We start from the raw sequence: 12665 nt of genomic DNA on the forward strand, positions 1-12665 counted from the left end.
TCAGGTGTTTCAAGGATGACGGTGTGAAGTCTAGAGTAGGCTTATTCTGTGTAGTCTCGTCAACAGTATTCCTGTGAGTGGCAGGAGTAGGGGAGTTTTGCTCAGTGTTAAAGAAGCTTCAACAAATTTTAGCTGTCCAGAAAGGCCATGCGGTGTCTTGGGAGGTGGTGAACGTTTGTCAGAGGGGCTGATGGAGGGGAGGAGCTCCAGAGAGGGATGGAAGGGTGGACTAGCCAGCCCAGTGCCCCCTCCTGGCCTTCAACGTAGGGCTGCACCCTACAAGTGGCCTGCGCTCACAACTTCTCTCCCTTCCCTCCTAGGAGAACATCGAGCTGTCATTTGATGACTTGGAGCCCACTGTGAATGATTCCGTGGCAGCTGTGGACCAAGCCTCCCATCAGTCCCTGGTAGGAATTGTAGCGAGGGCCTGGGCTGACCCTTCCTCCCCTCGTCTGTCCCTGTCCCTCAGTAGAGCCCTCACCGCTCTGTTAGCTGCTGCTGCTTGGCCGGTCTGGCCGGGACGATGGCACTTTTTTCTCCCCTGGTGCAGTGAGAACCTCAGCCCCTGGGTGTCCCCAGGCCCTGTCCTGTGCCTGGCTGAGCCTCACATGTGTCTGCCAGGAGCCTGGTGTCTCCCCCTTGGTGGTGAGAGCTGGGCTGGACCCAGAGGTTAGAGTCATCCCTCCTGCTGTCCCCAAAAGATGGGTGCAGAGTGGGTGAGGAGTCTGTGCAAATAGGGAATCTGTGCCTAGCTCTAAATGGGAGCCCTCGCCCCTCACCCCTTACCCCTCCACCTTTGTCACACTTTGGACAGGGATCTTGGGCACTCTGCTGCCTGGGGGCCTGGTTGGCCTGCTGAGCACTTGGCATCTGCTGACTGTCTTCAGTTAGGGAGGTTTCAGAAGGCACTTTACTAGAGAACTGGTGTTCCTGCTAGGCTGCTGCTCCCATCCTCGGCTTTGACCCCTGCCTCCTCCTCCCTCTTCCCGGTGGGCAGGCCCTGCTGTGCTAACAAGGGGGTAGGGCCCAAGGGACAGTGAGTGTCCCCTGGGACTAGTACTTAAAGTGCCCAAGTTCCATGTCCCCGCTAAGGGAAGCTGACTTTTCTTTTCCTGACATCTGGGTTCCCATGCTGGCCTCCACTGAGAGCCTTTGCCACTCCCAAGAGATGTGGGGAGTCAAGTCAGTCCATGTGGCTTAGAAGGGACAGTGTATCAGATAGTGTGTTTGGATCGGACTTGGCCATCTCTTCCCTTCTTTGCTCTCCCTATCTGAGGGACCTTGGCAGCTTTGGGGACAGGAGCCCTTGGATGTGGCGTCTGCCACTCACTGTCCCATGGCTTCATTGCCTGGTCCTGCCATGCAACACCAGACCCTCTGGACCTTAGCTCCCCATCCGTCCTTGGCCACATTCTGCTTCCTCCTGCTAGTCACACTGACTCCCTCAGGCAGCCATGGGGTAGGGGGAAGATGCAGGCAACTGGGTGCAAAGAGTGGAGGAAATGGCACTTTTCTTACTTCTCTTGTTTCCCTGGTCCCCAAAGGCCAGGCAGGAATGGGGTGTAAGGAAGGTTCCATCCTTGCTCAAGGAAGTCTTGGAAATGTCATGGCAAAGGCAGCTCAGACCAGATGCAGCCACAGGCCTGGTTTGTGTGGCCCGCATGGCCCACATGATTTGAAATCAGAATCCTCTTAAAAGCTGGAGGGTTTACAAGGCCAGTGTTATTCTGGGACAGCGGCTGGCTGCAGCTGACGGGAGTCCTTCCCTGTGGCCGGGGACAGGTGCTCTGCCATCACCCCGACTCCGCCCATTCCTGCACTTGAGTTTCTGACCCTGCAGGAGCCCCACCTGTGCTCAAAGCCCTCCTCTCTGGGATCCTCCCTGTTTGGGGGACTAGGGCACCCCACAGCCGATGCTGGCTGACAGCTTCCTTTGGCCCATGCCCCCTGCCCGGGGCCGTCCAGACTTCATCTCCTCTCATCCGCCTGGGAGGCGATGCCTTGGGCTCACCCCCAGCCCTTGTGACTCCTGAGAGGATGAGGATGGTTCACGAGAAACCTTCAGCCTTTGGTGACTTTGGACACAATTCCTAGGCGGGAGATTTTGCTGTGGGCTTCTCTCTCTAACACCGTCCAGCTCCCTTTTCCCCCTCACTGCCCAGCGGCCCCACAGGGTGTGACCTGGGAGCGGGGTGTGTACTTATGCGCATGTGTAGCAAGTTTATAGCCTGTGGTTGGGCGGGGGGGCTCCTTGGGACACGGTGGCTTCTCTTCACTTCTCTGCAGGTCCGCTCGCTGGCACGCACCGACGAGGCAAGGGGCCTGCTCTGGCTGTTGGAGGAGGAGGCACTGGTACCAGGGGCCACCGAGGATGCCCTCCTGGAGCGCCTTTTCTCCTACTATGGCCCCCAGGAAGGTGACAAAAAAGGTAGGTAGCACCCCTGGAGGGTTCTTTGGCTTCCTCTTGAGGACCCACTTGTATGAATTGAGATGGTACTGCCCAGAAGGTTTCACTGAGTCCCTGGGCTTTTTCGGGGCCTGTGCCCTGATGATCTGACCCTTACTTTTCCCACCCCCAGGCCAAAGCCCCCTCCTGCGCAGCAGCAAACCACACCATTTCCTCCTGGGCCACAGCCATGGCACCAACTGGGTTGAGTACAATGTGGCCGGCTGGCTGAGCTATACCAAACAGAACCCAGCCACCCAGAACGCCCCCCGGCTCCTGCAGGACTCCCAGAAGTAAGAACGCCACTCACCCTGCCCACGTCCCATCCCCGGGGCTGGTTCTGGGCTTCCTGGTCTCAGAGACTCACCAGCAGGGTTGATGGCCTTGGCTTCCGGAGAGGGAACAGCCAGGGCCAAGTGGTCTTGGGAGCCTGGGGGTGGCCTCCTGGAGTAGAAGTGGGATGCGCCTGGTTAGACGGACCTATAGTTTGAAGTTTGAATAGCACCCCTCCGTTCTTCATAGAAGGCAGGAGTAACACACAAAACAAAATGAAACAAAACAAAAACACTTAAAAAAAAAAAAAGATTGTATTTATTTATTTGACAGAGAGAGAGACACAGCAAGAGAGGGAACACAAGCAGAGGGAGTGGGAGAGGGAGAAGCAGGCTCCCCGCTGAGCAGAGAGCCCAATGCCGGGCTCGATCCCAGGACTGTGGGATCAAGACCTGAGCCAAAGGCAGATGCTTAAGTGACTGAGCCACCCAGGTGCCCCACAAAAACACTTTAAAAAATGGGGCACCTGACTTAGTCAGAAGAGCATGCCGCTATTGATCCCAGGGTTATGAGTCCGAGCCCCACACTGGGTGTAGAAATTACTAAAAAAAATAAAACAAGATACAAATAAAAACTTTAAAAGAAGGTAGGAGTAGCCTTAGAAACCCCTCAGTCCCATAAGGCCCGTCATCCATCTGTTTATCTAGCAAATAATTATTGGGCGCCTGCTCTTTTTCTTAGGTACCTGGCAGATGGCAGTAAATAAAACAAAACTCGCTGCCCAATTGGGGGCAGGGGCAGGGGGGGTGGTGGCAGGCAGATAACAGCCAGTAGATGTCATACACAGATTATACGGTATGGTAGAGTGTTGGGCTCTAATCTCTCCTGGCACCCTGGACCTCTGGACTCCCTGGTGATGGAGAAGAGAAGATCACACTTCTGTCCCCCTGCCCACCATGGTTTTGTCTTCTTCCTGTTTGTAGATTCCCCTCCAGTTTCTCTCTAGGGTGCAGCAGCCCCAGGCCAGATAATCCATACCCCTAGCCAGGGCGATATGGGGGACTTGGGAGTGTCCTAGGAGCAGGGAAGCCGCCCTCTCCTAGTCTCTCAAAGTGACTTCTTTCCCTCCTTCGCCCTTCCACCTCTGGTAGGAAAATCATCAGCAATCTGTTTCTGGGCCGGGCGGGCAGCGCCACGGTGCTGTCGGGCTCCATTGCTGGCTTGGAGGGTGGCTCGCAGCTGGCCCTACGCCGGGCCACCAGCATGCGGAAGACCTTCACAACAGGCATGGCGGCTGTCAAGAAGAAGTCACTATGCATCCAGATTAAGCTGCAGGTGGTGAGTGTGCCGGTCTAGGCCCCAGGGCCCTCTCGGAGCTCCTCTGGCCATTCTGGGGGAGCCCTGGCTTACCCGGTACCCACTCAGCATCCCTCCCCCGAGACTTAATCGCTGCTGGTGGGTCCTCTGCTCAGTGCCACTGCCTGAGTGGCCCTCAGGCCTTGGGAGGGTGGAGTTGTCCAGGCTTGGCCCATCTCAGCCAGCGGTGGGACGGCTGCCATCCTACAAGGAGCAGAGACGCTCTCCTGGGCACCAGCCGGGCCACCAGGAGCCACTGAGGCCTGTCTCTTTCCCTTTGGCAGGATGCCCTCATTGACACCATCAAGAAATCAAAGCTGCACTTTGTGCATTGCTTTCTGCCTGTAGCAGAGGGCTGGGCCGGGGAGCCCCGGTCTGCAGCCTCCCGCCGAGTCAGCAGCAGCAGTGAGCTGGACCTGCCCTCGGGAGAGCACTGTGAGGCCGGACTTCTGCAGCTGGATGTACCCCTGCTTCGTGCACAGCTCCGGGGCTCCCGCCTGCTGGACGCCATGCGCATGTACCGCCAAGGTGGGGAGGGTCCCTCTCTGCTCCTACTTCAGTCTTCCAGAGCTGCTCCCCCCTCCCCACCTCCCACATGTGACCTGCCAGGCTAGAGGGGTACTGCACCCTCCCGTCTCTGGGCTGTTCCTAGATCTCTTCTCTGGGGGGGTGGGCGGGAGCTGGCAGGGGTTCTTTCCACCCAGTCTGTTCCTTTCTCTTTTTCTTCCCACCCTGGCTGACTCCCTTCTTCCTCCTCTCCCTTCCCTTCTGTATTCCAGTCCTCTTCATCCCCTCCCCACAGGTGACTTCCACACAACCGCTTCTTCCCCTTTCTCTGCTCTGCCCACAGCAGCAGACCTGTGCCCGCATAGAGCCATCTGCTTGGAGGTGCTAACTACCTCCGAGAGTGGGCTGGGCCATACTCCCCCACCCCACCCCCTGCCCCCACAGTGAGACATGAGGTGCTAGATCTTTCTGAGGCACTTAAAATTCCCAAGAAAGGTCAGCCTGACCCTTTTCAGAAGGGATTGGAAAGGGTGAGAGTGACAGCTATAGCCAAGCCTTGACCAATGCGGGTTTGAGCTGTGTGGGTCCACTTAGATGCTGGCTTTGTGTAGTGCTGTGCGAGAAGTGTATTTTCTCTTCCTTCTGCCTTTCTTAATAACATTTGCTACTTTGCTGTAACAATACGGTATGTCCCACACATTGCACACAGCAATGTGTCCGACTGTTTATGTTATCAGTAAGGCTTCTGGTCAACAGGAGGTTATCAGTCGTTATATTCGGATTTTTGACTGCACGGGGGCTGGAACTTACGTTGTTCAAGGGGCCACTCCTCAACATCGTTAAAATATTTATAGCAACCAGGCACCCATTCAGAACTCACCCTACACGTTCCTCAGTTAATCCTCATAATACTCATGAGATGTGGGTACCATTGCCATCTCCAGAGAAGGAGACTGAGGCTCAGAGAGGTTAACCAGCATGTCCAAGGTCACACAGCTCACGAGTGGCAGAGCGAGATCTGACCCACACGGACCAGCTTCTGAGTTCATGCCTCTTGAGTAGGGTTTCATTTGCCTGGGAGGTTGTGGGCTGCCGGATTTCTGCCCTTGTTTCCTTTGCTAGGAGAACTGGCAGGGTCCCACCCGCCTGTAGCCAGGTCCCCTTGAGGCATCCCCATGGACACCATCACTTTTCCTTAGCATCCAAAGCCACAGATTGGGCTCCCTGCCCTGCTCAAAATAAATCATCGATCTGTCCCCACGTCTTGATATGGAGTTGGTGTTTATTATTTCAAAACCAGATTGTTACCGCTCTGAACCAAAATCAATGTGCTTTACTCAAACAAGCAGATCGATGAGGCCGGCAGCAACAGCAGGCCCCCCTCCCCTCGCCCAGCCCCCAGCCGCCATCGATAGCGCTGATGATTAATTAAGATGCCAGGCGTCCAGACCTGCTATCCTGGCCCATCAATTTAATTGCAATTCAGATACAATCAATAGCTCACTTTGTCTTGGCCCCTCAGCGGCCCCCGCCTCCTGTTTCAATTATCGGGCACATGCATCAGCCTCATCTCCCAGTTGGAGGCTTTCCCGGAGCTAGCGAGGCCGGTGGAGCGGAGCGAGCCCCCGACGGGCTCTCAAGAGCCTGGGTTTGGAGTCCCGCTCTGCCTCCAGCTGCAGCCTCTGTGACCTTGAGCAAGCCCGGTCGTCCTCCTCTTCGGCCTTAGTTCCCAGGCCTGAAAGATGAGTTGGATCTGGTCTAAGACCTCTTTTCGGTTTGAAATTCTGTGAGTGTGCATGAGTGGATCTCTAGGTTCTCTCCTGTTGGTTTTGGTGCCGTCAGGTGGCTCAGGGTGACCTCCTACTGGCCACCATCCTGACCTCGTTCCAAGCCAGAAGCCATCTGATCCTTGTCCCAGCCTCAAACCTATGCAGTAGGTAGGTCTTTGCTGGAGGTAATGCTCTTCAGGAAAAGAGAATCTAGAAGTCTTCGGGTCACCTGGCGTAGGGCTCAAGGTCAGGATGGGAGCAGGAAGGGCACCCTTTCTGTATCCTGCTTCAGAGGAAAAGAAGGGAGCATTTTACTGAGCACCCACATGAGCCAAGCCATGCTTTCCACACATTCTCTCATTCAAACCCCGTGACTACTGTGCAGAGTAAGCAGCAGGTCCCCCTTTGAAAGATGGGGAAAGCAAGAGTCAGAGATGTTGAGTGACTTGTCCAAGGTCACACGGTGCCAAGAGCCAGAGCCAGGATTCCAACCCCAAGCCCATGTACTTTTCCTCTCAGCTACTCTCTATGGCCTGATTTTCTTTGTGCTTGTTAAGTCCTGAAGACAGTGTTCTCTCTGGGTGTAGCAGAGTCATAGACTTGGAGGCTAGAAAGCATCTTTCTTTCCCGTGACATTCCTTCCAAGGGGGCAGCCGTGTCCTCTGTTCACACACCTCACTGACAAGGCGCTTGCTTCCCTCTAAAGGAACCTGTAGTCCCCTAGGAGGGCAGTCCCCTAGGAGGGCAGCCCGAACTGTCCTAAAGGCCCCTGTCCCTGATCCTGCCTCTTCTCTCCCCACCCTCTTTTCCCAGGCCTGCCCCAGCCCCAGGCTCTCCACCCCAGCAGCTTCAGCCCCTTCCCATAACTGTCCTGTCCTGCGACCTGGGTGCCAGCAGCCACCTGGCATGTCAGGAGCAGGCAGGACATGGACCAGCCTGCCCTCTTTCTAGGTTACCCGGACCACATGGTGTTCTCTGAGTTCCGCCGCCGCTTCGATGTCCTGGCCCCACACCTGACCAAGAAACACGGGCGCAACTACATTGTGGTGGATGAGAGGCGGGTAGGTCTGGGAAGCCTCACCGGACCCCCTTCTTTCTGCCCAGACCCCTCCGAGCAGCTGCCTCTCATCCCCTCGAGAGCCCAGCTGCCCCTTGCTCAGGCTCCTGGTTTTGGCCACCTGGGGTCAGAACAGGGGCCCGTGGCCACCAAGCTGTGCCGGTCGGGAGAAGGTAGGCTGGGGCATGGACTGTAGGGATCGGAGAAGAGCCACCGTCTTTGGAGGCCAGAGTTGGGGCTCTCCGCTCTCTAGTGAGCTCGTCATTATCTACGCAAGTCTCCCAGGGGGCAGATAAGAACTAGTGTTTTGGGTGTTACCCTGGGTAGCCTCTGGGCCTTGCCTCCTGAGTCACAGACCCACATTCACAGACGCCTTGGAAACCTCTCCATCCAGGACCTGCCAGCGTCCTGGGCGACCTTGGTGTACATGTAGATCACCCACCTCGCAACACCCTTCTCTCTGACCCCTGACCTTTATTCCAACCTCCCACTCACGGCTACACCCAGGACCTTGTCACCCCTGGAAATGCTTCACCTCAGAAATCTTAAATCCCAACATGGCCTCCCCTGCCCACAGCCTCCTGCCTGAGCACCTCACTTCTCTCCTCCTCTCAGGACACCTGCTCTTCGGCCCTGTTGAGACCTCTCATTTCTGGACCCCACCGCATTTTCTCTGCTCTGTCCATTTCCTTCTGACTTTTCCACTCAGTCTCGATGCCCTGCTCCAGCCCTCCGGTCACTTGGCCCTCATCATCCTCAGCTCTCCCACGCTTCCCACAGCACCTGCCCTGCCCAACCCCCACTCTGAAGGGCCAGCCTCCGGGCATCTGCACTCCTCCGTCTGGGGTTCCCAAGGGCTAGGGGAGAAAATTATACAACAGCTGGACTCGAACTCCTACCAGTTCATGGTCTCCAGCCTCAACTGGGCCCTTGACGTGGCCCAGCAAGTTTTTCATAATGACCCATCCTTCCCTGGCCCCTGTTCCAAGCTCCTTCCCTGCAATTCCTACCCTGCCTTCCCAGGTCGTCTGCTCAGCAGTTGACCTTGCCTCTAAATGATAATAAAATCAAGGCTCCTCTTCCTTCTGTACACTTCTCCTCGGGTACCCTCCTGTCTCAGTGGGAGAGTTGTCCCTCCCCTCATCCAGTCCCTTCCTCCTGTGCTTTGGAATCCATTCCCCGGGGCTCTGCAAAAGCCCGCTCTCTCCGTGCTGTTTTCTCTCTCCTGTTACTTCGGCCTCTCCTCCGCTGGTCTTTCCTTCCAGTGGGAAGCATCCTGCAGATTAGTGGAACCTGGCCCTGACACCCTGGACCCGGTCTTCTCTTGCCCACCACCTTCCATGTTGCCAGAGCTAATGGCCACCTTACTGTGCTTCTTGGCAACATCTGACTCTCTTGACAACTCTGTTCTCTGCTGAGCTTCTTTGCTGCCACTGTTGGCATTGCCTTTGTCCCTCTGAGCGTCCCTTCTTCTTCCTGCCCCTGAAGTAAAGATCTCTCTCTTCCTTGAGCCGCTGTCCTTGGCCGTCTGTGCTGTCTAGTCTACAACCTCTTCCCAGCCAACCTCATTCACACCCATCGCTTCAATTACCACATATGTATTGACGACTCCCAAATCAATACCTGTAGCCCAGGCCTCTCCCCTGAACCTCAGCTGTGCATTTCTATCTGTTGCTTTCTGGACTTTTCTACCTGTGTACCATGTAGCATCTCAAACTCACGTGTTCGGACCACACTGATTCCATCCCCTCCCCAACCTACTCTAGCTCTTCCATTTTCTACGTTGGAGAGTGGCACTGTTTTCTCTTCGGCTCCATAAGTCAGAAACCTCCGTGCAGTGTCCCTAGATTCCTCCCCCTCATCTGCCCCACCCCCTCGCACTTGCAGGTGCCAGGCACTCTCTCCTTCACGTGCCCGGCACTTCCGTCTCTCTCTTCCCTCTGGGTCACCCTCTAGCCTACTCTCCTGTGAATCCCTCCAGTAGCTGCCTGAGGGGTCTCCATCTATTCTCCCCCTGTGTGCCAGTGGGGATCCCTGGAAAATGCCAATCCGATCGTGTCCCTGCTTGACCGAACCCTCCAGGGCCTCTCAGCGCACGTGGGCTATTTTCCACCTTTCTAGTTGTGCCTTAACCGCCCTACTCCCTTCCCTCCTGAACTGCCTGGTTTCCTCAGTACGTTGTCTGCCTTGTGTGTCCATGTCTTTGCTCTTGCTTGTTCCTCTGCCCGAAATGCCCTCTCGGCGACTTTGGCTAATTCTTCCTTGTAACTGAAGACAGCACGAACTACATTTTGTCTCCTCCACGATGCCTTCCATGATCCCTTGCCTGACTTCGGTGCCTCCTCCTCTGTGTACTTCACTAATTCACTTATCTCCCTCCCCAACAAGACAGCTTATTGCTCTCATAGTCATCCTTACGTCCCTAAGGAACGTAGGAATCGCTACAGCCTGATTCTGTGGAAGCCCACCAAAAGCATTTGTTGAATGACTAACAGATTGTCTCAGCAGAAGCCCGGGAAGGACTCGTGCCTGGGCCAAGGAAGCCCGACGCGGAGATGGGGGAGGCCCTTGGCCTCCCTGACAGAGACCTCTCTCTGCAGGCGGTGGAGGAGCTTCTGGAGTCCTTGGACCTGGAGAAGAGCAGCTGCTGCATGGGCTTGAGCCGGGTGAGTGGTCGCTGCAGGAGGCCAAGAGGGCCCGGCCCTCACTCTCTGGTTGCCCTTATCCCAACAGCTGGCCCTCCCCTTCTGCAGCAAACTTGACTTCCCTCCCTCTGAATAACCACTCATTTGGTGCCTTGAACACCCCAGTGACGTGGGGAGGCGGAGTGTGTTGGAAGGTGGCCCTGAACTTGGCCTGAGTCCCAGTGTGGGGAGTGGGGAAGACAGAAGGGAGGAAAGCTGGACAAAGCAGGAAGGCAGCAGGCAGAGAGTTCCAGAGCCCCCGCCCCTTCCCCCCCACCCCCCCTGGGCTGCCAGGGTCCCAGAAGAGCAAGCAGGACGCCGTGAGGCTGTGCTGCCACCACCTGCCCACAAGCCCAGTTCCTCACCTGAATGGAACGTGGTGTCTAAGAGGCAGGCACGCCCGCACCCGGGTGCCAGTCTGCCACATTGCTCCACGCCAAAGGCCAGGCAAGCGTCCCTCCCACAGGCAGGAGCCCCGCTCACCTCTCGCTCCTCAGGCTGCGAGGCCTGACGGGTGGCATCCACGTATGTGCTCCCAGGGCCCAGGGTGGGAGGGAGGGCGTTTGGGAGCCCGGGAGGGGGTTCCGAACCTCTCTACCTGTCAGCAGGGAGTGGGGAGCCCAGGGTGCCGGGGCTTCATGGGGAGTGTGACGGGGACACAGATGCTCGGAAAAAAGGCTTGGTGTCGTTTGTCCGCTCTGTTCTCCCGGTTCTGTCTTCTGAGTCACAGTCCCCCCCCTTTGCTTTCCCATCTCCTGTCTGCATCTGTCTGCGCTGGTTTTCCCCTTTTCCTTTTGGCCCTGGCAGCTCCCGGCTCTGTCATTTTCTGTTTCTTTCCTTGTTCTCTGGGTCTTCTGTGGGCTCGCTCTTTCTGTGTCATTTTTCTGGTTTTGGTCTCTTGCTGTGCCTGACTCCACGTCTCCTCATCCCGGACTTTCTGTCAGCGCGGGGGCTACTGGCTGAGCTTCCTCCCCGGGAAGCCTGCAGTCCGAGGCTGAAGCAAAGCCTCTCAGTGTCTTGGGCGGGCTCCTGCCCCCCTTCCCCCCGCCCACAGGCTGGGCTGCTGCTGGCTAGCATGGGGGTGTCATCTCCTCCAGGGCATGTCTTGGGCAGGAGAGGGCCTGCATAGGCTGGTCCTCTTCCCAGCTACCCTCGCAGCCCCGCTGCTTCGTCCCAGGTGCCAGGCCAAGACGGGCGAGCCCCAGGGCCCACTCACGCTCACAGAGACATTAGGGGCAAAGTGGGATGTTTGCTTACATCTGACTTGTGAGAACAATTTCAGGGCCTCTGGGCTGTGGTCAGACCAGCTGAGGAGCAGGGATTCTGTGAGCTCGTCAGATTGCTTTGGAGGACGGGGTCACAGTCTGAGCCCATGGGACCCTGAGGGTTCAGGCAGGGTGAGAGAGGATCCTGAGGGCCTCCAGGTATCGTTTGTAAAATATGTATGGATGTGTCTGTTGGGGAAGGACAGGGCCCTAAGCTTTCACCCAGTACTCAAAAGGATTCCTAACCCCACTAAGGTAGAGCTGTAGGACCCAGGCCTCAGGCTCCCCGCCCCAGCCCTGAGGCCATCTTTTCTCATCTCACCCTGAGGCAGTGAGAATGGGGGGGCCACTCTCCAGCCCCTAACCCTCCGCCTCCCTTCTTCTGCCTCAGTCAGACCAGCTATGTGCCCTGACCATGAGCCCCTATGTCCGCCTCCAGGCGGGACTTGGCTATTTCCCACCCCCGGTGGAATCTCAAGGCTCACGTAGGGCTTGAGGCCTGTGGGAGATCCTGGGCACCCAGCGCGTGAGGGCGGGGATTTGGGGAAGCAAGCGTTTGCTGACGCTGGCTTTCTCCTAGGCCAGCCCCAGGGGACTAGGTTTCTGTGGAGTCGCCAGAGGCAAACCTTTCTCAGCAAAAAGTGTAGGCCTTCTCTCCACTTCTCCCCTGAAGGGAGGCCTGGGGGTACTGTACAGACTGGTTCTGAGTATTTCCCGTGCTCTTTGACCCACAGAAGGGAATTTTCTGTGTTCTGGGCAAGGCGGAGGTGGGCACATGCCTAGGTGTCCCTTTGCCCTCTGTGAGGATCCCGGAGTCTTCGCTCACCAGAGTATTTTCTCACCTCTTTTTCTCTTAGTAGGGAACACTTTACCCAGCCCCAGTTCTGAGCACCAGAGGGAGAGGAAATGCTGGCTCTGGGGGCGCCCAGCTGGTTCCTCTCCTGTCTGTCCTCCAGCCCCCAAACCTGTAGGACAGGTCCCTTGATTGGGCTGGCCCCCACCCACCCCCCCTGGCGTTTTCATGAGCTGAAACCTGGGTGTGTGTGTGGGGGTGGGATGCTGGCACATGAAAGAGGAGGCTGTCTGAGAGGAGACCGAGTGGGGGGGCCCACCCTTTCTCTGCACACGGCTTCTGGACCTTTCTCTCCTTACACGCTTTCACCACCATCTACTTGGCCTGATCCCAGGCAGCTGGCACCTGCGGTTGGGCCCTTCAGTGGGATCTGGGCACAGGGGCACGGACATGGTTGCTGGCAGTCCTGGGGGAAGGAAACCTGGGGGAAGAGGATGTTGCTGAGGGCTGTCCTG

The 12665-nt window shown here is 56.9% G+C and overlaps 1 protein-coding gene across 20 annotated transcripts in view; it reads left to right on the forward strand.

Annotated features, from left to right (window-relative positions):
- MYO18A (myosin XVIIIA) overlaps nucleotides 1–12665 on the forward strand; it is a 93895-nt gene that overhangs the window by 56337 nt on the left and 24893 nt on the right. For all 20 annotated transcript variants that reach the window (XM_032322907.1, XM_032322909.1, XM_032322905.1 and 17 more), the window contains 7 exons: nucleotides 321–407; nucleotides 2287–2428; nucleotides 2580–2739; nucleotides 3871–4057; nucleotides 4360–4603; nucleotides 7303–7412; nucleotides 10009–10074. In XM_032322907.1, the coding sequence (XP_032178798.1) occupies nucleotides 321–407; nucleotides 2287–2428; nucleotides 2580–2739; nucleotides 3871–4057; nucleotides 4360–4603; nucleotides 7303–7412; nucleotides 10009–10074 (996 nt within the window). The remainder of the gene's footprint in view (nucleotides 1–320; nucleotides 408–2286; nucleotides 2429–2579; nucleotides 2740–3870; nucleotides 4058–4359; nucleotides 4604–7302; nucleotides 7413–10008; nucleotides 10075–12665) is intronic.

This window comes from Mustela erminea, chromosome 18 (assembly GCF_009829155.1).
Source record: "Mustela erminea isolate mMusErm1 chromosome 18, mMusErm1.Pri, whole genome shotgun sequence".
Classification (NCBI taxonomy): domain Eukaryota; kingdom Metazoa; phylum Chordata; class Mammalia; order Carnivora; family Mustelidae; genus Mustela; species Mustela erminea.